Genomic DNA, 26,153 nt, shown 5'->3' with positions numbered 1-26,153 from the left:
AAGCAGAATCAATAAAGCATTTCATCATTCAATGAGAATGAAAATCTGGCTGACTTCAGCTTTAAAATTGGTCAGAGGAGATCAAGAGAATGTCAATTCTGTTCAATACAATACTGGGGTGCCAACGCTAAAATATTAAGTACGCCCTCTGTCCCAAAATTCTGTCTTTGATTTGTCTATATACGGATGTATCTAGTCACGTTCGAGTGTTAGATATATCCATATCTAGACAAGAAAAAAATGGAACGGAGGTAACATGAGTTTTCTGCCGCAGCCATGATAAGAAGTTGTCACATGTTCGGCTCTAATGATTGGGTACAATAATCAGCGATTAATGACCAATGCGAGCTAGACATCATGCAAAATGCTCTACGGGAGTTGGGGGGATGTCCTCCATGATCCCTTTACCATCAGCTGCGTCGTAATAAAAGAAATTCTTGATCGGATCGCCCTTACAAGATATTGACTTAATCACCTCCTGTTAGATCCAAAAAACAAGTGCAAAGCTGTCATCATTATGCCACAGAAAATATCCAAATATAAGAAGGCTTGAAATGAAAATAGATTCACACTCCTGCAGTTTTTTTTTTGCAGCAAAACATAAATGGAAGGTTTGTCTACCTGTTTCAGCAAACATCACAAGTTCTAATGCATCCTTCTTAGATCAATTACGTTTGTGTGCTTGATTTTTTTCTCTTTGAACAATTCATGTGGAAAATTTCAAACCACAGCTAGCTTCCACCAAGTGGTTTGTTAATGCAATTTCTAAACTTACCAAGAGCTATCCATAAACCATAGTTTTGAAAACCAAACCAGTGAGTACCTTGATCGGAATTGCCTTACATACGATTTTTTCTCATCCGATTCTGTACGACAAGAGAGAGGCTTGATTCAATCTGATGTGGCCCACAAGCCCAGATTACTTCGGATGAATTTTCATCGTACGTGTAGCACCACTCTACCTTGATTCACTGGTTCAGCGCTTGGAATGCCGGTTCATTCGTTTGATCGCTGGCCTAGCAAGTATAAAATTAGTAGTACTACTGTTCTTTGGTTATGGAGCAAGTAACTTTATTTCTGCATCACAATCACCAAAACAGCACAGCCAAGTTCACTAGGTAGGGGGCGCTAGCTCTGCACTGAAGCATTAGGTCATGAGTTTGAGTACTTGAGCCTGCAACTTTTTTTCTAGCACGAGTGATATGCAGCAGGTTGAACTGCTCTCCGGTGTGCAAACAGGCCTGGTTTGACCATGGTTTTGTTGAAGTGTATATGTGGGTTGCCTAGCCCCTTTCATCGGTTCGGACTTTTGGTTGCGTTGGCTAGTGCATGAAGCTTAACATGGTATCAGGGCCTAAGGTCTTGAGTTCAAGTCCACGTATAGGCCTCATGTAAATTTTAAATTGATTTAGGAAACAAACATATCAAACTATGTAACCAGACAAGTAATCCTTCTTTAATTATATTTTCAGTTTCTTGTTACAGAGATAGATACATTCACAGCGCAAGAACATTTTACAACGAAAAAAGAAGAGCAAAAGAAGTTAATTTGGAATAGAACTCAAATCCTTTCAACTCTCCTAAGAATCTAATCCCCTCTAACCAAATTCACTAGCTTGCTGAAGATAATGGACAAGTCAAATGCCTCTATTGAAACACACACATGACCGCTATTCAACTGAACCCGTAACTGATGCAATTTTTTATTAAACAAACAGTAGCATTATAAAGGCTAAAACAAATCCTACAGCTGGTAAACAGAAAAGCTAGTAACCTTTGCATCCGATCCAACAATCTATGCAGTACTTGTCGCAAAAACATAATTATATATAGACATGGACTCTTTAGGCTTGCACTATGACTATCTCACCCACTATTTGAGGGCTCACAGTCACATGTGGGAAATCACAAGAGAGATGTATTTCATATTATCATATTTCATATTGATACATATTTTGGTTGCCTTCCTTTCCCTGCTAGCACAAGTACAAATGCCCTAGACTGCGAATTAAAACGGAAACAGTCCATATATAAGAATTCAAAGTATCATCTCCGTATGTCGCCTACTTTTTCCTAGTAATAACTTAAATACCATGCGTTGCTTGAGATAACTACATTTTCTATTGAGCTACTATGTTCCGCATTTGAAGAAAAAAAAGACACTGATCTATACCTAAATTATATAGATTACTTTCTTATTTTCCGGCTATCACAAGAATTAAACAATAGAAGAAACAGAAAATAGCGGATGGGAGATTGGACCTACCTGACCAAGAATGCCACCAAGGATTGCACATACAGGAGGATGTTCCTTCTTTCCAGCTGCTAAAAGCCGTTCCAGGAGAGCCGTAGGAATTTGAGACTCACTTAAAGACTGCAGTTTACAGTAACAGGAAAAATATCTGAAGAAACGTGACTCAATTACTCAAAGTACGACAAACAACAAAAGCTGTACCATTCTATCACACATATCCTTCCTCCAAGCCAAAACTGCAGGTAGATCAGAAAGTCCTGTCTCACCAGGATTGCGCCCTTCAGATAATTCATAACTTTCCAAGACTGCAAAACGACATATTTATGCTAGTTACAAAACCAAGACAGCGAAAAATACACAGGTAACAGTCAAGAGGGTTCTGTATGGAAGATCAAGTGAACATACAGACCAGTAATTTTTTTGTTGAAAAATAAATATAGGAGTCCTACAGAAAATCTCAGAAAACTAATTGAATATAAGATGTTATGTTCTCTTTCTGTGAAATATCAGGAGCAAGCTCATTTGCTTTGAGGTACGAAAAAGAAAATAGTTAGTGAAACAACGACTCAATTTGATCTGTTCCACTACTGTACATCACAAATGAATCACATCGATCTTAAATCTTGCAAGGATATGGAACATGCACCCACCCCCTACATCTGATAATGTTTATTTATTCTGAAATTTCAACACCTGAATTTCACGAGTTTTCACCATAATCACATTTTTGCCTGATATTTACCCAGGAAAAAAGAAGGCCAAGAAAGTAAACAAACGCCCATTTTCAGTTGTCACTATTAGACGAGATAAACCTTAGGAACAGTAACTTAAGTTATCATATCATCACCTCTCATGGCGTAGTACAATTTAGTTGTTTTCTTGGGCAGATTCTTCCAGGGCACAGAAATAGCTTCCTGTATAAAAACAAACAAAATGTAAATGCAGCCATTGTACTTCAATTTGCAATACTTGACGCCTGAAGCATGCAGAAGGGTAGTGATACAATTGCAATCATCGGAATTGATTGTTATATTTGGCAATTGAAGCATCCTAAAGGGTTTGGTAACATCTCCTGCAATCAAATCATATACAGGTATTCCAGTAATACTTTATAACTGGACTACATGACAGGAGTAATATAGCATCATGAGTACAATAACAGATTGAACCAGTATTTAAGTGGTGACAGACAAAGAAAAAACAAGATAACATTAGCAATCATGCATAAGTATCAAGAAAGCACAGAGGCAGTGTAAAAAGAATAAAGACCAGACACCAGAGCTACCTCCAAGAAATGTTTTACACAAAAAAGAAAATGCAGGCCTTTCCAAATAAGGGTAGGTGGCATCGTAGAGCCACATCAGAACTAAAGGAAGAAACGAAAGGCAATAAAAGCATTTACTTTCATCTTTTTCCCTGCTGTCACGAAAAATAAAATGTTTATCGTAGGAGGTATCAGCATGTTTTTCATATTATAATATAAACACATAACTTGAATTGCTTCTGTGCATCATGTAATATGTATAAGTTGCAAACAAAATACTCCTGAGAACAGCACATGGCAGCAAAACAAGGATCACCAACTTGAGGAATACAAAACATGAGCATGCATACTGAAAGAGTTTGTCTCAACGAAGACCAAACTACCAAAAAATCAAATCAAACTTCCATACCTGCAGGCTAGCATATGTCAACTCCTGCTGTTCAGGTTCTCCTCCAGGCTTCTTCTGAAAAAATAAACACAATTTCAGAAATACATTTTAAGAATGAACTGAAGATAGAAAATGTGTTCCACTAGCTAACGACCTAACGTTAATTTGCAAAGCATAAGAAACTGAATCACCATGGTAATTGAACCAGAAGCGGTTTTTATAGAACTGAATCCCTGGTACCAGATTCGATATGTAAACTGTGCCCTGTTTAAGCACCATAAGGTGCCCACTTTTGTTTATCAGCCATTTAAGAATTGGCAGACCAAAATATAGACAGCCAGTGAGATCACCACAGGAATATTGGGTTTTTATATGCTGACAAGTTGAATAGCCCGCCATAATGCGACAATCAATCCAAAATCAAACATGCCAATGCAGAAGGTGCCACCATTATGTATCTTGAAAATAAAGTAGGCACGGCCCAAGATTACTTCGCTGGTAGCCTAGAGTCGAACATCAAAATAATCAGAAAGGCCATTTACTTTTAGTGGAGGGGAGGTAGATGGCAGTCGAACCATCATTGCCAACTCAATTATTTATAGGAGTATAGGAGTAAAGATATAGATATGGAAAAGATAACGAGATATTTATGAATTACAAGAGAAAAGCACAAACAACAAGAAAGCTTTTCAGTCCCAAACAAGTTGGGGTAGGCTAGAGTTGAAACCCATAAGATACCGAAACCAAGTCATGGTTCTGGCACGTGGATAGCTAATTTTCACGCACTCCTGTCCATGGCTAAATCTTTGGTGATATTCGAGTCCTTCAAATCTCTCTTTACAGACTCTTCCAATGTCAAGTTTGGTCTACCCCGACCTCTCTTGACATTATCAACATGCCTTAACCTCCCACTATGCACTCCTTAACGGATGCACTCCATAACGGCCCACTATTCACTGGCCCTTCTGGATGCCCAAACCATCTCAGACGATGTTGGACAAGCTTCTCTTCAAACGGTGCCACCGCAACTCTTATCCCGACCCGATCATTCCATCTCAACATGCGCAGCTCTGCTACACCTAACTGTTGGACATGCCGCCTTTTAGTAGGCCAACATTTAGCGCCATACTCAATGACCCTCTAACATTGCTTCATTGCATGGCTCATCAGCTTAATTGCATGGTAATTAGTACAACTTTGAACATGCATGCACACAAGCAGGTATATCTTATTAGAGGTGACAACTGAACATAGAACAATCGCAGGCACACTTAGAAGGCATACATGTCCTTCAACTTCTAGTTGTGAAAAACAACGGAAGTAATACAAAGTTAAGTGATGTATCAATAGACTAGATGTCACATGTCCTTGAGTAATACATACCTGAAGATAACTATGGTTCTGCAAATCAACAAATATTTCACCACAAGAATCCTTGCACTCTACAGAGTAAAAGGCAATATGCTTGCTTCTCTTCCGACAGTTGTCATTAAGGAACAACTAAAAACATAACACAGATGCAAAAACAGTGAGGATAAGAAACAGAACACGTGACAAAAGAAACTGAACCTAGTGAAAATATTACTTTAGATAAGGATCTGCACCTTTGTTTTAAGAGATGCACAGCTAACTACAATGATGTCGAACCTGTCAACGAATCCTTCATCAATTAGTGATGGATCACCTGGAGGAAACAACATGATAGTCATAACTTTTCCAATCAATACTGTAAAAAAGAACATCAGATTTTATGGCCACCAAAGAATGGTTGAAAATTTCTCTGACAGAACTAATATTAGTAAAACAGACATAACAACTGCTTGTTCCTATCACAAAATGATCTTTCTTGTAAGAACTTTTTCAACTATAGCAGCATTATCAGTAGACACAATAAACTGAACGCCAATTCAAGAATACAAGACATGATCACTTTGTATAATGTATTTTTCTTAAATTTAATAACCAAACTAATTAAAAAGAAGTGCATCAAACTATACACCACACCTATTGCGACAGCAACTCGGACCATTGGATTGAAATCTTTCAAGGACTCGCAGCAAGCCTCAGCTCGTGAGCTAACACCTTGCATACATACGTCATGAGGAATTAGGAAGTTTGCACTGAGATCATCCTCAGTGACTATGTGATCATCCATCAAGGATAAACTGCCAACTCCTGCTAGAACAATATTCTTGCAGAACTGCGGAGCAGGAGAGAAATCAACTTAGTGTATGTGGGTACTTTCAGTAAATTAACTAAATTGTAAATGACATGAGAAGTTAAATTATTGAAATTCGACTAAAGTTCAGAAGAATTGGGGACCTCTGTTTGAAAAATAAGTGCGCATTGGCAAGATGGAACATGAGATGACAGAGGGCGAAAAGCTAAGTTAAGAATATGCCATCAGAAATGAAAGGAACGATGAGTTCAAATTTAATTCCCTTTATCTAGCAAAGAAAAAGATTAAGCGCTTACAAAGAAAAGTAGCAGTCTAGAACACAGACAGTTTAAAGAAACTAAAAATGGCTGAATTGTAACTTATTCATTTGAGCGATGCAAACACAGAACATTACCGCAAATACTAGTTACAACACCTTGAACCCTAATTTTTCAATGCTATCTTTTCATAAACAATAGGAGACCATCAAAGCTCCTTTTAAAGGCAAATTAACTGCGAAGCATAATAATAGAAGACAATTTTAGTTACCCACCTCAATAGTAGTACCGTTCACGCCGCACACAAGCACATGTGCTTTACTTAGCCTGTTCCAAGCAACACATATATAATGCACCCAAACAGTGTTACAGAAGGTAGCAAAAACCAGTAAAAGACAGATGTTATAAATAAACGAAATAGAGCACAGAACATTGGCAGAAAAAAAAAACAAGTCTGAGAGTTTCTACCGAAAGGATAAAACCAGGTCCACATAATCAGGGGAAAGTCCATAGTCGTAGCAGAAGGTTAAGTTTCATATGATCCAAAAAGTTGAATCTTGGTTTGAAAATTCTCATAAGACCAAACGAGGTTTTCCCGACACAAAAACCCAACAGAAGTACAAAAATGATGCGGTAAAAGAAAGAAAGGGGAAAAAATAGCAGGAGCAGAGCTGGGGGTTCTTGGGAGGGGAGGGGCACACCTCTTCTGAGCATCAACGCCCCAGACGCGGATCTGGCGGTCATAGAGCGCTGTCTCCTGTGCCGTCAGCTCCTCCTCCGTGCCGCCGTCTCCTCCCATCGCACGGAACGCCCGGATCCTGAGCCTGAGACGCAAATCCAGTTAGCAGCCAAGGAAGGGAGAAAGACGCAACGGCTTTGGAGTTGTCAGAGAAAATGAGTTTCTTTTCTCTCTTCCCCAGAAGGATATCCTACAGGTTCAAGGACATCCGTCCATCCGTCCTGGATGGAGGGTCAAAATTTCGACTCATGCAATTTAGTAGCCAAACTACTAGCAGAAGATGATCCAAGCCATGCTTTGGTCTGGGACCATCAAATCAAACTAATAGTAGGTTCGTCATCATCATCATCATCATCATCTAAAAAGGGAATCGGGCATATACTTGGACAGTACATAGGAGATTACTGTTTAATTGTTTGGCACGAGGACTTAATTCGTCCACATACCTACGGAAGAAGGATATCAGATAGGTCACATACTTGGACAGATCCATCATGCAACAACAAGCGAAACGAGAGAGAGAACGGTGCCTCCGGCCTCTATCTATATATGCTGCTCCCGTTGGTGTGAACAAATATGCGTGTGTACCGGTAGATCACACCAAGAGCCGTTTCAAAAAAAAAAAATATCACACCAAGAGACATACTAGCAGCTAGTAATCAAAGTGCGCCCCTTGATGTTCCACTGGGAGATTTGTGAGCAGTTAATTTTGTTGCGAGTGCTCGCGGAAATCAAAAGACAGACGGACATCAGGCTTCTCAGATTTCCCTCTGCACTAAAGCCTAGAGGCGGGCTTGGCAACCCAAGCAGCAGCCGGCATTAGTATTGCAAAAAATGGTAGTACTACTCCCCTCTGCCCTCCGGGAGCAGAGTAGAGGAGGGCCCCTCCCCGTCGGCCCTCTGTAAGCCGGCCGCAGCAGCCATGGCCTGCCTATCTATGCTGGTGACAGGACGCTAGCTAGCGTGCGGGCCGCGGTGCCAGCGCCGGACGGAATCAGGGAGGAGATGCAGAACCGAACCTGTTCGCCGGCTCCGCTGCTTGGCGCTGCCCCGCCTCTTGCCTGCCGCCGGTTCGCCGCCGCGCTAGGCAGGAAGGAGGAGATTGGGGAACCAAACGAGGAGCGAGGTTTGGTCGGGGTACTCCGGGGGGACGGAAAGGAACGAAACGGAGTTAATTGCACAGAAGTACTACAATTCAGGCATCACATGCAGATTGGTATCACGATTGCTAATTTTTGCGTGTCAGTACCAACATTAATCCAAATTTTTGCAAATTGGACTAAAACGCGTATTTATACGTATTGACGCCCGATCCGACAGGTCGGGCCCACCCGTCAGGTGCCACGCTGGCCAATCGGCGCGTGTCCGCGTGCTGATTAGGACGAGCCGGTGCGCTGCTGTCCTAACCGGCCCGGTCGCACCAGCTCCAGTCCGGCCGCACCATTCCCCTCCCCCTCCTCCTCCTCGCTCGTTTCCTCCATCGCCGCCGACCGCGTCCCGACAGCCGGCCGGCCGCCGCACCGCCCCGCCGTCGCCATGGTTTTGGAGGACGAAAGCAGCGACGACCATTCTAGCCCCCCGTACATGCATTCTTCCTCCACAGACGGTCTCAACGAGGTCAGTACAGGGTTAGGGTTAGGGTTTCATATTTGGGATTTCTTGATTTGGTTGATTTCGCTAGGTTTTGATTTGGCCATTGTCTTTGTGCGAGCTTCTGCAGGTTCCTTTCACCATTGAAGATCCAGATTACAAGGGGCTTGAGCTGGATGTGATGTCTCCATGTGAGAAGCACGGCATGGCATCTGAGAGGCTTGTTGCCTTTGAAGGAACAGACACAGGCAGGAGGTTTTTAGCATGTGCACAGCCGGTATGTATTGTAGGATTGTAGGCATACTGATTTTTTTTCTTACTTGGTCAGTGCCATATTGAACTCTGTTTGCTGGAGTACTCTGCTTGGTGTCAACATTTTGATTCATAGTGGTTAGAGTAGCTTATTTAGGTCAAGCATGAGTATATTTTGCATTAGAACAATGGCTGAACCTAGTCAGTCAGCTACTCAAGTGGTTGCTCCTCTTGTTAAATTTAGTGGTCTGATGCTAAATTTAGACATTCTTTTTGGCAACTGCAGTGATTTTGTGTAATTACTTGCTGTATGAACTGTTTTGTTGTTGTTATTGTTTTTGCAGGAAGGTAGCAATTGTGGCTTTGTTGAATGGGTTGATCACCAGTGGCCCCCAACAATGCAGAATGCATTGTTGAAGCTATGGGCAATGGTTGAAGATGCCAAAAGTGCTAGGGTGAATGACAATCTTGAGAATTCTTTCACTATCCACCATCTGACAGAAGAGAAGAACAAGCTGGAGGCCAACTATGACAAGCTAGTCCAAGATGTGCATGAGCTGATGAACTTCCAGGAAGATAAGGTGGTGGATTTCAGGCATCTGCAGTCTGCCATTACATATCAGCAGGAGGTAAGAAAAGAACTGACTGATGATATGAAGGCAAAGATGGCAAAGAAAGATGCAGAGACCCAGCAACTTACTCAGAAGTATGAGGTGCTGCTCAACCTGACAAGAGCTCAAGCAACAGTCATTCAGAACTTGAAGTTGAACAAAATGAAAGAGAAGCAAGTGCTTACTGAAGCTAGTATGAATTTGGAGCTGAAGAATGCAGAGCTAACTAAGTGTCAGGAGAAGCTCACCCAAGAGAAGCTAGAGTTGAAGCTTCAGGTTGCTGATCTGCTTAAGGGAAATAAAAAGCATATTGAAGAGAAGTGGCAGTTAGAGTTTCAGAATGAAAAGTTGAAGGAGAAGTTCAGGGGGATTCAAGCCATCTTGGAGAAGTGAAGAAGATGAAATGAGATTAGTGGCATTGCTGACCTTTTGGGAATGATGGTTGTGTAATGACCTAGCATCTAGGAACTAATGTTGTGTACTGTATGCTTGTACTAATGGTGAACTATGGCTGTGTATGTATGTAGTAGTTATGCTATTCATCCTTTTGTGAGAAAAGGATGAACTATGCATTTGAAGTGGAACTCCTCTATGTATTGTGAACAATGGTTATGTATTGCTATGTATGGATCAGTTTCTTATTATGTATGGTTATGTATTGCTATGGTTATGCTGATTATGTAGATTGTACATTATGACAATGTTGCAGCAAACCAGACAGTACATTGCAATAAAAGAGGAACAAGACTCACTAAATCTCATTGCATCAGAAGATAACTTCACTGATCCATTACAACTTGATCCATTACAACTTGGCTACAACTGAAGCAACTAACTAACTTAATATCTTGCCTGCAACTAAGCCAAGCACAAATATAGTGAAAAGAAACAACACATTGTGAAATTTGGCCCTAATCCCTGCAATCTCTGCATTCTTCTCTCTGAGTTGAGTTTGCAGAGACAGAAACATGGCCTCCCTTGTGCCATCATCTTCACTTGGAGTCAGGATTGGAAATTGATCTTCAGATCTAGCAACAGTTGCACCTTTAAGCCTCCATACTTCATCACGCAGATCCCCAATGAGCTCACTCCAGAATGTGGGCAATGGATCATCATGCCATTGCACAAATCCACAGCCACCGTGCTATTAAGATACACAAGCAAATTCACCATGCTGCCAAAAATTATTGCACAGAAGAAAGAGGAAGAAAATTAGGGAAAAAACAGCACTCACCATAGCATCCACGCAGCTGTAGTACCTCCTACCAGGGTTCTGCCTGCTCCAGGAGATCCATCTTGGCGCCTTCCTCGGAGTTGAACAGTGGCACATCACCGGAGGCTCGTATGCCATTGGGTTCTCGCGGTAGCGCACCGGCGAGCGCGACTCCTCCCCCCTCCTTCCTGCAGCTCGACGAAATCCGGGAGCGGACCCGGCACTGGACGACCACGACATCTCTCCGCCGCCGGCCCCAGTCAGCGCCTCGCCTCTGAGATTTGTCCTTGGCTGCGCGGATGAACCCTAGTTTCGTCCCCACACTCCTGTGAGATCTTGTGCTGTCACACTTTAATAGTAGGAAAGGTGGATGGCCCACATGTCAGAATCCCCAAATGTGGTACTGCATGTTATGTGATGCCCCAATATTGGTACTGACATGCAACAGCTAGCAGCAGAATTGGTACTGATTTGTCACAATAATCTGCAAATGTGGTACTGATTTGTCACAATCAACTCTCATTACCAGCATCCAGTAGCAAGTTCAGATAACCAACTAAAGTTCAACATTCAGATAATCACCTAAAGTTCAACCACATATCCATCCAGTTCAACATTACAAGCATCAAGTTCAACATTACTAGAGTACTCCACCAGTACTCCACCTCAAGCATCAAGTTTAACCAAAATAACACCACAATATTTGACATTACATGGCTCCTCCACCTCCCATGCTAGCAGTGAAGTAGGACATCCATCCAGTGTGTGTGCCATCAGTAGGAATGTCAGCATATTGCCTTGGGGCAATGAATGGCATTGGAGCACCTCTTCCAGCTCTTCCTCTGCCTCTGCCAGCTCCTCTTCCAGATGGTGGTGGTGTAGTAGAAGTAGCAGCTCCTCTTCCTCTGCCAGCTCCTCTTCCTCTGCCAGATGGTGGTGTTGTAGTAGAAGTAGCACCAGCTCCTCTGCCAGCTCCTCTTCTTGCAGATGATGGTGGTGTAGGAGCAGAAGCAGCAGGTCTTGGTTGTCTTGTTGTTGGTGCAGTAGAAGGACCAGCAGCTCTTGGCTGTGAGGTACTTGGATTAGCCTTGCAAAGAAAAGGAAACAGTTAATAATGCTAGAAAGAAATGTACAAGAAAGAAAACATTAGTATATTTGAAGGTGAAAAATTATTACCACATGCTTATTCTTCCTCAAAGCTAGCTCAGGCTTCAACTGTTTAAGACAGTTTGTGTACCTATGCCCTTGGAGACCACAATTGCCACATGTTATGGTCCCCATTCTTGAAGTTTCTTTTGGCTTTGGTACTTCAAATTTGCCCTTGATCCTCTTTTCTTTCCTTCTTCCTCTCTTGATTTTGAATGCAGGTGGTTCTATGTCTGGACCAGGGGTCCTTGTCCAATCATGCTCACCAGGCACAGGAAAGATCATTGGTTCATAAGCTGCAGCATAAAAATCTTTCTTGAAGAATTTGCTGACATAATCCTCTGGTTTCCTTTTAGCCTTGTTTATTGCAGAGATGGCATGGTTGCAAGGTATGCCACTAAGGTCCCACTTCCTGCATCCACAAGTCTCAAGTTCCAGGTTGACAGCATGTGTTTGCTGCCCACTTGTAACTTGCCATAAGTTGACCCCTGCCTGTATTGGCTTGCAGTATCTGGCCCTCTCCTTCTCAATCTCTAGCTTCTCACTGTAATGAGGTGTTATCTCCCATCTTGCTTCCTTTACACTCTCTCTCTTCATGTGCCACCTCACCATCTGCTTATCTTTTATCCCATCACACATTGTCCTTATAGGTTTTCTCCTAACATCTAGAATGTACTTGTTGAACACCTCTGACAAGTTGTTCACTACCAAGTCAGTCTTGCAGTTTGTGTCAAATGCATGCCTTGCCCATGTTTTTTTTGGTATTGCAGTAAGCCACTCCCAAGCTTCCTCACTTTCAGCTCTAAGATCATTCATTGCAATATTAAATTTGTGTTCATTGTAGGCATAGCTAGCATTATCCATGCACTTCTTAAGATCTTCACCCCTAAACCCAGCATTTTGGAAATTTGCATATAAATGTCTAAGGCAGAATCTTTGGTTGCAACTTGGAAACACAGCATTCACTGCATTCAATAACCCCTGACACAAACAATTTAACAAGTCTAAGCTACAAACAATTTGAAAATCTAAGCTAATGCAAACACTTGTTCAAAACAGAATGAAATATGCAAACACATACCTTTTGTCTATCTGACATTATAGTATAAGTTCCAAACTTGCCCACTTCTCCCCCTAGGCAAATTTTCAGTTGGTGTAGAAACCAACACCAACTAAGTGTGTCCTCTTGACCAACTATGCCAAATGCCAGTGGATATATGTTGTTGTTGCCATCTCTACCAGTGGCAGCAAGTAGTTGAGCACCTGTAGTGAGCTTAATGAAGCATCCATCAACACCTGCATAATCAACATTTCCAAGTGAGATACAATATGGAGTACTCTACAATATGTAAATGGTTCACACAAGGTTCAAGAACTAACCAATGAAAGGCCTACACCCATTGAGAAACCCCTCCCTTGCTCCATTAAGGCAAAAAAACATGGCATGGAATCTTGGGCCTGGGTGGGGTATTTTTGCATTAGGTACTGGAGTAACAGTAGTGACTATTACTCTACTCCCAGGGTTTGTGTCCATGACAGTCTGAGCATAGTCTTTAAGCCTAGGATATTGCTTCCTGTGATCTCCTAACACAGCATCAATAGCTATGTTCTTTGCCCTATATGCCATGCACTTGGGCACATCTACACCATATTTTTCATTGCATGCATCAATTATAGTCTGAATACCAGTAGTTATATCAGATCTAAAGAGATGCTCATATTTCTGTGCTAGCCACTTAGCACTAACCCTGGTGGTCTCAGTGGTACTAGGGCAAGTGTGCTCTAGTCTCATCTTCTTAATTACAAATGTTTTCTCCCCTTTTATAACTGCTGCCACCATTAAGAACTGGCATTTTTTATCTGTACACTCAACAATTATCCTCTGATCTGAATTCCTGTGATACCTGAAATTCCTGGCCTGGGTGATGTGCAAATTCAACAAAGCTTCTCTGAATTGATGCTGATCCCTAAAACACAACTTCATACACAGTTGCTCATGTGGTTGCTCCATTTTCTCATTGTACCACTTCCTAGGAGGCCTTTTCTTTGCCCTACTCTTCCTTTTCTTTTGTAGGACAAAAGAGAGTGGCTGAAAACCATCATCATCACTCTCCCTCAACAACCCCTCCTCTTCTTCATCTGATGATGGTCTGAAATCAGGTTCAACCTCTGGTAGCTCACTACAATGTGACCTAGTGGTTGGGCCTCTTCTAACTGGCAGCTTCTGCTTCTTCTTTACAGGTTCAACTATAGTTTCTTCTTCTTGTTCAAAAGTCCTATCTTCCTCTACCTCAAATGGGTCCTCAACTTCAGTGTCACCCTCATAATGCAGCATTTCTTCCTCTTCTGATTGATCATCATCTGATTCTTCCTCTTGTACTTCTAGCTCTCTCTGCCTCTTTCCCTCTTCCACCTCTACATCTTCTTCATCAACCATGTAATTAGGGTAACTTCCAATTTGACCATCCTCATCAGAGGAATCACTGTCCTCATAAGCCTCAAATCCTTGATATCCCTCTTCTTCTTCTTCCAAAACTGCTTTCAACTTGTTAGTTGCATTTCTGCTTTCTTGTGTGCAAACACCAGCAGGAGCAACAGGGTGATGTGTGCTACATTGACTCTCAAAGACTACTCCTTCCTGATCAACAGCTAAGATAGGAGGCTCACTCAGATCATAAACAACAGGCTCTTGGTACACCACAGTGGACAAGTCTGGCTTTTCAAAATGCTGCCTCTCAAAATCAGTATCAGGGGGTGGACAAGCCCTGACTAGCAAATTAAGCACCAATTTGTCCTGGATCTTCCTCTTTATCATCTGTAATTCTGCATGACTGTCTACCAAATCCAGCCCTTTCTCTCCTAAAGATGGATTTTCAATGTGAAACAAACAATCATATGCATTAAATCCTTGGGTTTCCATCACTGCAACCAAATTCAGATAAGTAATATCTGAACCACACAGCTTCATCTCCAATGGTTCTCTTGCATCAAAATGGATCCTTACTTGCCAAATGTCTTCATCCAAACTACAGAAAAAATTAAATTTCATTTATTCATTATAATTACTCTTAATTTGGAGAGCAACAGTACAGTACATTACAATTTAAAGTAACCTGTAAGTCTATTATTTACTAATTTAGCACAAAAGCAAATTTTGGAGAGCAACAGTAAAGTACAAAACAGCTTAAATTACAGTACCAGACAGTACAGAACAATTTGGAGAGCCACAGTAATTGAACTAAATTGAGAGTGCAATACACTATGTTACTAGGTTAGTCTAGTCACTTCAATTGGATAAAACCTAATCCCCAACTAGATAAAGCAGAAGATGAACAAACCCTAAAAATGCCCAATTGGATGAATCAGAGGAGTAGGACAAGGGTACTTACAGCACGCCGCCAAGTCCATGCGTCAACTCATGGCTGCTGCTAGGGTTCGCCACCCACTGATGCGCCAACCGCAACCGCTGCTCCATGGTGAGTAACATCGACTCCTCGTCGTCGGTCGAGTACGCGGAGCTGGACTCGTCGCCGCCATCCCCGTCGACGCCAACCGTTCCGCTAGGAGGCCAGAACGGCATCTCTCCGACGCCGTGGACGCCCTCGCCGCGCCGTGGACGCCCTCGCCGCCGCCGTGGACGCCCTCGCCGCCGACTGGCGGAATCGCCGACGCCATGGACTAGGGTTCGAGCGAGGAGGAGGAGGGGGAGGGGAATGGTGCGGCCGGGCTGGAGCTGGTGCGACCGGGCCGGTTAGGACAGCAGCGCACCAGCTCGTCCTAGTCAGCACGCGGGCACGCACCGATTGGCCAGCGTGGCACCTGACGGGTGGGCCCGACCTGTCGGATCGGGCGTCAATACGTATAAATACGCGTTTTAGTCCAATTTGCAAAAATTTGGACCAATGTTGGTACTGACACGCAAAAATTAGCAATCGTGGTACCAATCTGCATGTGATGCCTGAATTGTGGTACTTCTGTGCAATTAACTCAACGAAACGAGTGTGCCTGTGGGCTTTGGGCTCAGTTGTGGCCTTGTGGTCCGCTGAATTAATCAAAGGCCTGTATCTATCTGCCATAGAACAGCAAGCATCTTCCTCCTTGAAAGTTGAAACACCCCTCAAAAAAAAAATTCTTCCTTCTTCAACTGATTCGCAGATGAACAGCAGCAGATCAAGGGGGCAAAAGGGAGCTCCAGATACATTTCACGTATTGCTTATTTCAAATTTCAGATTTGGGCGATTTTTTTTTGAGCATCAGTACAGACACAAGCGCTCATATACACGCGCATACACTCACCCCTATGAACGCACGCACGCACACCCTACCCCTATAAGCACCTCCGAGAGACTGAGCCAGCATATCATCTTGAGATTTACGAAGTCATCGTAGGCGCCTCGTCGTCAACGGGAACGTCTCCTCCCACTGAAAGCGCATTGCCGGAAATCCTGAAATAAATCCAGGAATACTGCGAGCATCGGGATTTGAACCCTGGTGGGTTGGGATATCACTGTCCACCTAACCAACTCAACCACAGGTTGATTCACAGATTTGGGCGATTTTAGTGCCATGGCAGATTTATTTAGGTTACTTTTTTCTCAAAATGGCAGTTATCCTGCATTCATTAAGAAGAAAAGAGTTGCTCGGTTAATTAAGAAAAACCGAGCGAAAACCAGATTGCCCAGTTAATTATGGAGAACCGGGCAAAAACCATCACAACCGATGAGCGACACACATAAGAAACCCCACACACGCCACTCCAAAGAGGGCTTGGCGAGACAGCACGCAGGGGTCATCGTCATCACTCCTTCCCTAGAGGCGTGAAGATGTTGGGTCAACTGACAAACTGCTTTTGCCTGGAAAAAATCATTATGATTATTTTGTCCAGTAATAAACTTGCTGGTAGGGGTGGGCATAAAAACCGACCAACCGAAAACCGAACCGATACCGAAACCGAATAAACCGAATTTTCGGTTTTTTATACTGCCACAATTAAATTCGGTTTTTACGTTTAATAACCGAATTTAAATCGCTCAGTTCGGTATTAAACCGATAATAACTGCATGTGTTTCAGTCTGCTATTGATGACTGCAAACTCAGGGACATGGGGTTTGTAGGAGATCGGTTCACGTGGCAGCGAGGCCGGATTAGAGAGAGACTAGATCGTGGGCTGATAAATGATGCATGGTCGATGCTATATCCACATGCAGTTTTGCAGAACTTGAATTATAACTACTCCGACCATAGACCCTTATGTGTGGATACGGAGTATTATACCCAGATAGGAGACAATGGCGGACACACTAAACGGTTTGAGGCACATTGGTTAAGAGAACAATCTTTCTCGGATGTGGTACAGGAGGCGTGGGTCTCGGCGGGTGCTGCCCCGGGTTTAACCACCGTCCATGAGAAATTAAACCGCATGCATAATATATTTCATGATTGGGATCAAAGGGTGCTCAAGAAGCCTAAGAAAAGGCTACAGAAGGCACAGAAAGAGCTTGAGCAAATTATGACTGGACCCATCAATGATGAAAGTGAAGAGAAGAGGAAAGAGTTGTCGGAACTGATTGAGTATTTGCTGGAACTTGAGGAAATTTATTATATGCAGCGCTCCCGAGCGGAGTGGCTAAAAGATGGAGACCGTAATACGGGATTTTTCCAAGCCTATGCTTCTGCGAGGAGAAAGAGGAATTTTATTAAAAAACTAAAAGATGGAGATGGTAGTGTGATAGAAGGTACGGCTGCTCTTAACCCACATGTACAGAGTTATTTTCATAGCTTATTTACTTCAGAGGTGCAACATGTGGATCCTTCTATTACAAATAAAGTCCAAACTAAGGTGACTGAACAAATGAATGATATGCTTTTGGCCCCCTATACCCACGAGGATGTGCGGAAGGCAGTTTTCAGTATAGGTGATCTTAAAGCACCTGGGCCTGATGGGCTTCATGCCATTTTCTTCAAAAAGTTTTGGCATATTTTGGGTGATGAGATTTCTCAAGAGGTTTTGTTTGCAATAAATTCAAGGCAAATTCCAGCACAATGGAATGATACGTCCATAGTTCTAATACCCAAAGTGGATTCACCCGAATTAATCACACAGTACAGACCTATCAGTCTTTGTAATGTCTTATATAAGATAATATCAAAGATGCTCGCTGCTAGGTTGAAAGGAATTTTGCCTGATATTATTTCTCCTACTCAGAGTGCTTTTGTTCCTGGACGGTTAATTACTGATAATGTCCTTATTTCCTATAAGTGTATCCATAAAATAAAAAACACAAGAGCAGGGCGAACAGGTCTGTGTGCAGTGAAACTGGACATGCACAAGGCTTATGACCGTGTTGAGTGGATTTTCTTAAGAAGCATGATGGAAAAGCTAGGGTTCCACGCCCTATGGATTGATATGATTATGGCTTGTGTATCCTCTGTTAGATACAAAGTAAGATTTAATTCTCAAGAAACAAATATGTTCACCCCTACTAGGGGGATTCGACAAGGGGATCCCCTCTCCCCATACTTGTTCCTTCTTTGTGCAGAAGGGATGTCTAGTATGTTGCAGTATGAAGAAGAAGTTGGTGGCATGGATGGAATTAGAGTGTGCAGAAATGCACCGTCAGTATCACACCTTTTATTTGCTGATGATTCTCTAATTAATTCTCATGAGAGCAGATGTGTTAAATGCAACTTCCTTACAGCAAGTACTGGATACCTATTGTGCAAGTTCAGGACAAATGGTGAGTCCGGCTAAATCAAGTATATTTTTCAGTCCTAATACCAGTGTCGTCTCTAAAGCAGAAATTAGTCAAATTCTTCATATTGATACAGAAGCATTGTCAGATAAGTATCTTGGGCTTCCAGCTATAGTTGGTGCAGATAAGAGTGATTGTTTCAGACACTTCGTTGATAGAATCAAAACAAGGTTGATAGGATGGATGGAAAAACAACTTTCTATTGGGGGCAAAGAGATTCTCTTAAAGGCTGTAGCGCAGGCTATCCCAGTTTTTGCCATGTCTGTCTTCAGTCTTCCCAAGGGGATTTGTAAAGAAATTACAAACAGTATTGCTCAGTTCTGGTGGGGGGATGATGAGGAGCATAAAAGAATGCATTGGATGTCATGGTGGAAATTGTGCATCCCAAAGAGTGAAGGAGGTATGGGCTTTCGCGACCTATATTCGTTTAATTTAGCTATGTTGGCAAAACAATGTTGGAGACTCATCACTGTCCCAGATTCCTTGGTAGCAAAAGTGTTGAAGGCCAAATATTACCCCAATGGAAGTATACTAAGTGCTACCCCAAAAATGGGTCATCCTTCACATGGCAAAGTATACTGAAGGGTCTTGATACATTCAAAAGAGGATATATTTGGAGAATTGGTACGGGTGAAGAGGTAAACATTTGGAAGGACCCTTGGATCCCTTCGAGTTCTGACATGAAAGTGATCACACCGAGAGGCCAATCAATTCTTACTAAGGTCTGCGAGCTAATTGATCCAGTGACCGGGACATGGGATGATACGCTTCTAGAAAGCATTTTTTATCCAGTGGACGTGAGAAGGATACTTCAAATCCCTGTTCACTTCCAAGCTTTTGATGATTTTGTAGCATGGCAACCATACAGAATAGGCATCTTCTCTGTTAAAACAGCCTATCATTTGCAATGGATGCATACTTATAGGTCCCATGCAAATATGATGGAAAGACCAGGTGGATCCACACCTTTGGCAGTATGGAGTAATCTTTGGAAATTATCTGTTCCACGTAAAGTTCAAATTTTCTGTTGGAGAGTGTTACGAGGGATCGTCCTGCCAAGAGCCATCCTAACTAATAGGCACGTTGGCTCCAACGGCGCCTGTCCTATCTGCCACCAGGGCGCGGAGGACATCCGACATCTCTTGTTCCAGTGCGTGCATGCGAGGTACCTGTGGACCAGACTTGGTATGATGGATCTCATTGACCATTCACTGTTGGTGGATAGATCCGGTTCAGTTATTTTTGAGCATTTACTTTCACTGCCGGAGATCCATTTACTTATACACCCAAGTATAAATTTTAAAGAAGCTCTTGCAGTGGGAGGCTGGTATCTTTGGTGGATTCGGAGGCAAGTAACACATAATGAACCGGTGCCACCTTCATGGAGATGGTCGATCTCGGTTCTTTCTATAGCAAAAAACTTCCAGACCGCTACAGCAAGATCACATGATATGCCTGAAACAAAATGGTGCAAGCCAGACCCAAGATATACAAAATTAAACGTTGATGCAGCTTTCTTTGGAGATGAAGGAAGTGGTGCGACAGCTGCTGTCCTCAGAGATGATAGGGGTAAGTTTATCGCCGCGCAATGTAAGTTCATTCCAGTTGTAGCTGATGCAATTACCACGGAAGCGACGGCTATGAGAGACGGCTTGGCATTTGCCAACTCTCTTGGTTTCAATCGGATTGAAGCGGAATCAGATTCACTTCAAGTAATTAATTTTTGTTCTGGTCATACAAGATGGTGGGATGAAGCTGCAGCACTATTTGCAGAATGTGTGGACATAAGTACTGCAATTGGGGAGGTCTTTTTTAAGCATTGTATTCGTTCATGTAATCAAGCAGCTCATGTGCTAGCTAACTATGGCTTTTGTAATAAGTCTACTCTTACTTGGTTGGACGAGCCTCCTGACTTCATTGTCAGCATGCTCGTAGACGATGTAAATGTTTTTATGATTTAATAAAGCTAGCCATGATGGCCTTTCCTAAAAAAAACCGATAATAACTGAACAAAAAACCGAAGTGCAGAGTTTTCTACTTCCTGACTCTGTGTACGAGGCTCCCTCCGTACGCTCCCGTCCCGCGCGTAGCGCCAAAACACTGGCGGCCGCGTGCGCACGTCCAGGCCACAACCACACATCTTACAAAGGCCCATGCATGCTCTTTGTCCCACGTTCTGACTACTACTTCTACTTTTCTTGATCTACTAGGCCCACCACTAACTGCAAGGCCCAACGCAAAAACTGGTACTCCCTCTGTAAAGAAATATAAGAGCTCTTAGATCACTAAAGTAGTGATTTAAATGCTCTTATATTTCTTTACGGAGGGAGTACTTCTGTTAGACGGGGGAGTGTGCAGCATTTGTTTAGTCCCACATCGCTTGCGAATACTCAACGGGCAAGGCGCTGGGTGATATAAGTCCGTGAGGTGCTTACTACTAAGACTAGAAGCGCTTGCTGCTGCTAGTATAAGCAGTGTTCGGTAATAAACTGAAAACTAAACCGAAGTCTCGGTTAACCGAAAAACCGGTTTGCAATTTTAGCTTGCTATTTTCGTTTCTAGTTTCCAAAACCGAATTTAAAAATAAACCGAATGGTACAAACCGAATTTTTGGTTTCTACCGAATGCCCACCCCTACTTGCTGGTATATATTTCCAGAAGATCTTTCAAGTCAAGGAGAAATGTATACCCGCAGTGGCTACACACAAGGAAGATAATACAACGCCATATTTGGTAAAACTGTTTTCATCTATGCTGACAGGTTACAAATGTTGCATCTTTGGTATGGCAAGATGTCCCTCTAAGAAACTTGGACTCACATCAAGAGTGTAACCATACTAAAAGACTAAAAGTACAGTGTGTCAAAGTACATAGTTTCAGATTTAGAGAAGACCTCTCTGATGTCTGTATCAGGGTTCTTGTAATACTGCTACATCAAAAGATCGCAATATCCTGCAGGGAAGCTTCACATTGCCTTGCCCGATTCTTTACTGTCCGCCTTTTCCTTTTTATCGACATAGGGGTACTCGGCAGGCGAACTCCATAGGCCGAACAAGATGAAGAGGTGCGCGAACAACAGAAGTAGTGACGAATAGGCGGTAGAAGGATAAACGTTCCAGCAGAGCTCGACGGCAACAAATAAAATTATCCTGAAATGATGAAGGATATGACATAACAGAGGAAACCAAGGATGAATACTAGAAAACAAAGGAAGCACCTCTGAAGAAACACATAAACTTTAAAAATTGCAAACAAAAGAACTTCTATTAGAATTTACCCTAAACCCATAACTATGAGTAATTTGTTCAAACAGCTACTGCTCATGATTATTATAAAAATTAAGGTGGAAAAAGGATGTAAACATGCTGGTGCCTCACGGAACAGAAGCACTCAACATGTTTGTTCAAGCAGTTACTAAGCGCTGATTTGAGGTGGAAAAACGATTAAGACGAGTGTGTTGCCTTACCTTACTACTGTTGGAAACTTTGTTCTCCACAACAGAAAAGGCAATGAATAGAAGTACCTGCAAACAAAAGAATAAACTTTAGTTCCAGCATCTGTAGGTACCGGGGTACATTTGGGCGGTGGCAGTGGTGGTGGTGATGGGATACTTACCAAGAATAAAACTGGTAATGTAATGAACGGGCACACACAATGCCAATGAAGTTTCCAACAAACATCACAGTCACAATATCTGGATTGAAGTTTATTATCTCATTAGTCTGGTAAAAGAACAGTTCCAAATGCTGTGAATACAAGTAATTCAAGCTTTAGAGTCAACATACGCTCTTTACTGAGAATGGACTGTCTGGGCTTGCACGAAATGAGCTGTTGAATTGATGTAGCATCTCTAAATCTGGAATGCACAAAATGGAACAAACCACCTTCATGCCTGTCAACAAGTGCAAGAAGAGTAAGTATCGGGAAGAACCATAGAGTTTAGAGAACAACTGTGGTGAAACTTTTACATGCATATCTTCACCACAATTCTAGCATGTAACAACTGATTAGACCCAATATAAGTATACTCACTTAAACCACTTGTAGTGTGCAAACACCATAAGAGTAGTGAGGTGAAAAATCAATAACCCAATAGCTAGCTCTTTTGATACAAAATACTTCTCAGGAACAAACTTAAAGTTGACAGACCTGAAAAGCATAAAACAGGTAAGATTGTATCAGTGGCGTGTACGCAATAATAAATATAATAAATCTATGAAGCCACAGCTAGGAATGTGATATACTGGTATAGTTATAGTGCTGCAATGGTTTGAAATTCAAGAAGTATTGCATAAGCACCAGAAATGGATGAAGACACGCCCAAGATTGAAAGCTCTTGAGATGTACTCAACAGGATGCGACAATAAGAATGGGATACCCAACAAAACCTAGAGAAGAGAAATGCAAAGCGTTAGAGACAAAATGAGATACTTCTTATCCACTGGCAATCTAGCCACTTCACAAGCAACATAGAGCATGGTACTACAAAAAGTTCATGGTTTCCTGAGGACATTGTTTTATCAACAATCGCTAGCTTTTCCATGTAGAATCGCAATATCTTAAGACAGTCTCATATACTAGAACTGAAATTTGCATTTAGCAGAAAATTATAATAATCAAACTGTTCAAATGAGGGTGAATTTGATCCCTTACGATGCACTACTGGAAGATGTCACTACAACTAAAAATAAAAAACGCAAGACCTAGAAACATTCAGTTTTACCGTACATAGCATTTGTGAAATATAAACAACTCATGTTGGCATGCTAGAAGGAACTATCAAGCATAGGCGCATAGCACAGCCTAAATGTGGTTAACACATGGTGATCAGAAAACCATTCAAGAACTTGTAACAATGAAACTAAGATGACAAGTATGAATAAAGTAAAGCACGACACACCTGTACTCCTGCAGCTCCCAACAAAGCAAGAAAAACTCCTTTGATACTCATGGCCTTTATCGAGAACTTAGTAAGATAAAAGTTTATAGCATAAGTTGTAAGGAACAGAGGATGGTCATATAACATTATACCTTCAACATTAGTAGAAACAAAGATGGAGCAAAAAGGAGCACGTTCATCTTAACTGAGACAGCTCCACTGCAGCAAAAGTAGTTGCAATAGAAAGTGAGCAAAAGGCGTGTACTAACGGTATGGTATGTTAGTACTCCCTCCGTAAAGAAATATAAGAGCGTTTAGATCACTACTTTAGTGATTTAAACGCTCTTATATTTCTTTACAGAGGGAGTACTTTGTAAGAAACAAGCATGGATGAAATGATAAATCAATGTCATACTCACGCAGTTTGTAATCACCTGAAAATAATTAGGCCGAGGTACCACTTGTGATAGACAATCAAGACCATAGCAGCATGGAGCAACGTCATGGCAACGCAATCGTTGAAAAGACGGAGCACAAAGATGGAGTGAACTCGCTTTGATAAGCAAAGCAAACCTAAAGCCCACCAAGGAAGCTGGTCGTCATGATCAAGAAACAGGGAGGCATCAGAAACAAATCTAGGTAAACAGCTCTGCAGAAGTGCTGCCAATGGAAGCCTGGGCGTACAGATTTGCTACTCCCTCCGATCCATATTAATTGACGCAGCCTCTATACAACATTGTATAGAGGCTGCGTCAATTAATTCGGATTGGAGGAAGTACAATATTTCTTACTGTTAAAAGAACGCTTAAACGGTTTTGGAGTCCCTTGCAAAATTATAATTGGAGTTATCCCCCATTGAACTAAACAAACTAGTGTTTTAAGTTTGGAATTGTGAAACTGACGCAGAATTAGGTGAAACGCATCATGAATTTCGCACTCATACCACTTCAGTCTTGACGTAGAGCAGCAGAACAAGGCTCATGTTGACAAGGTACAAGACGCCGAACAGAATCTGCAGACACAAACACAAAAGCACATTGAATCAGCACAGCTACCGGCATGACTGATGCTGGCAAAACAAGCAAAACAAGACGATGCTGGCAAACAAATTTAGCACTGAAAAGGTGACCTGAGCAGGGAACACTTGGCCTGCAGTGAGGAACTTGATGGCGGAGTAGACGTAGAGGAAGCCGGCCGGGTAGACCAGCGGCCCGGTGTCGCCCTCGATCTTGGTGTAGTCCCTCTCCCCCTCCCGAAAAGCGTCCACCTTCCACGCGAAATCAACACTCGGAAGTCAGAACCTCTCTGGTTTAACCCGAATTCGAGATTCTCCGCCCAAAAGAGGATAAAAAAAAAAACGAGCTTGGTGCTCGATTGCAGGTACCTGAGACATGTAGGCGTCCCAGTCGATCTTGGTATCTGCACACGGAAGCAACAACGAGGAGGTGAGCTGCGAGCGGGGGATGGCTGGGAGGGAAATAGGGGGAAGGGGCAGGGCGCGAACAGGGGACGAAGGCGACGATGAGGGCGACGAGCGCGGCGTCGGCGAGCAGCAGGAAGGCGGCAAAGTGGATCGGCCGCCTCCGGTCCGCCGGCGTGCTCGCGGGGCGCTCTTTCACCAGCCGCGCCCGCGCCATGCTGGCCGGCGACGAGGCGACGCGGCCGCAGATCCAGAGGCGGCTGAGACGATTTTGGCCGGCCGGTGAGCAACTCGCCGGTTGGGTTGGTGGAGCTGTTGCGCGTTGTGGGCATTGGGCTTGTACGCTCTTACGGTTACGGGTTACGGTCTGCTCGGCCCATGGAAGGAGGTGGGCTCGAACGACAACCGCCCATGGAACGTTTGGGTTTCAGGCCATTATTCTTCTCTGCGTAAACTGGAACTGGCTCGGCCCAAAACCAGCTTATTTACTTTATTATTTTATTATTCCAAAAAGTTTTTACTTGAAAGATATTTGTACTAAAGTAAGTTATTTAAAATGCACAGAAATTAAAATGTTCATGTATCTCAACAAAAAATGTCCATATGTTTGGGGAAAAATGGTACCCTCGTATTTTGAAAAGTGATCGTGTTTACAGAAGAAATATTCATGTGTTAAGGAAACTCATGTATTTTGAAGAAATGATCACTGACAACTGGGGAATAAAATATGTTTATATACTTCTGGAAGAAATGTTCGCGCGTGTGCCGAAAAGAACATAAATAAAAAATAGGATAAAACTTGTAAAAGCGGAACAGGCCGCCAGGCGTTGTGCTAGGGTGCGTGTTATAGGGGCAGTTTATTCCTGTGAGTGTAGAATACGAATTTCCTTCATCGCTCGATTTATATGCATCAGGAGCTCCCTACTAAATGTAAGTACGCCTATGTATATGTCGAAAGAAAAAGAAATATATAAGCGTCTGTGTAAATGTCATCCTCAGGTATAAATTATTATATTATGTGCGTGCCAAAACTAACATTTTAGTGGTGCCTAGACAACAAAAAGGTATTAAATTTTCACTTAACCATCTGACTGGAAGTTAAACGTCAATGCCAACCTCTAGATTGGGAATAAATCCTATACAAACTACTTCCTCTATTTCAAATTACTCGTTGCAAAAATGAATGTATCTAGAACTAAAATACATCTA

The 26,153-nt window shown here is 42.5% G+C and overlaps 3 protein-coding genes across 5 annotated transcripts; all 3 read right to left on the bottom strand.

Moving 5' to 3' along the window:
• Nucleotides 1-32: 32 nt before the first annotated feature.
• LOC123060252 (SUMO-activating enzyme subunit 1A) lies at nt 33-8,256 on the bottom strand. 3 transcript variants are annotated; one of them, XM_044482861.1, is made up of 11 exons: nt 8,101-8,256; nt 7,044-7,166; nt 6,618-6,669; nt 5,911-6,106; nt 5,511-5,590; nt 5,290-5,406; nt 3,928-3,981; nt 3,102-3,168; nt 2,456-2,559; nt 2,267-2,374; nt 33-478 (listed from the first exon to the last, which is right to left on the bottom strand). In XM_044482861.1, exons 2-11 carry the CDS (start codon nt 7,139-7,141, stop codon nt 356-358), a joined length of 999 nt encoding a protein of 332 aa, XP_044338796.1. In that variant the 5' UTR covers nt 7,142-7,166; nt 8,101-8,256; the 3' UTR covers nt 33-355. The 3 variants fall into 3 exon arrangements, with proteins under 3 accessions (XP_044338796.1, XP_044338794.1, XP_044338795.1); XM_044482859.1 differs by lacking the exon at nt 8,101-8,256 and adding an exon at nt 7,528-7,643; XM_044482860.1 differs by lacking the exon at nt 8,101-8,256 and adding an exon at nt 7,561-7,589.
• Nucleotides 8,257-13,243: 4,987 nt separating this feature from the next.
• Nucleotides 13,244-15,478, bottom strand: LOC123060249 (uncharacterized). The gene is made up of 2 exons (XM_044482857.1): nt 15,283-15,478; nt 13,244-14,919 (listed from the first exon to the last, which is right to left on the bottom strand). Exons 1-2 carry the CDS (start codon nt 15,471-15,473, stop codon nt 13,269-13,271), a joined length of 1,842 nt encoding a protein of 613 aa, XP_044338792.1. The 5' UTR covers nt 15,474-15,478; the 3' UTR covers nt 13,244-13,268.
• A 5,894-nt stretch (nt 15,479-21,372) lies between these two features.
• Nucleotides 21,373-25,266, bottom strand: LOC123060251 (dol-P-Man:Man(5)GlcNAc(2)-PP-Dol alpha-1,3-mannosyltransferase). The gene is made up of 13 exons (XM_044482858.1): nt 25,029-25,266; nt 24,909-24,943; nt 24,654-24,791; nt 24,468-24,536; nt 23,959-24,116; nt 23,677-23,743; nt 23,546-23,599; nt 22,945-23,033; nt 22,678-22,794; nt 22,431-22,537; nt 22,261-22,339; nt 22,112-22,168; nt 21,373-21,794 (listed from the first exon to the last, which is right to left on the bottom strand). The coding sequence occupies exons 1-13, from the start codon at nt 25,159-25,161 to the stop codon at nt 21,611-21,613; spliced, it is 1,287 nt and encodes a 428-aa protein (XP_044338793.1). The 5' UTR covers nt 25,162-25,266; the 3' UTR covers nt 21,373-21,610.
• Nucleotides 25,267-26,153: the final 887 nt, after the last annotated feature.

Source organism: Triticum aestivum, chromosome 3A (assembly GCF_018294505.1).
Source record: "Triticum aestivum cultivar Chinese Spring chromosome 3A, IWGSC CS RefSeq v2.1, whole genome shotgun sequence".
Lineage (NCBI taxonomy): Eukaryota > Viridiplantae > Streptophyta > Magnoliopsida > Poales > Poaceae > Triticum > Triticum aestivum.
This window is presented reverse-complemented; position numbering and strand designations above follow the sequence as displayed.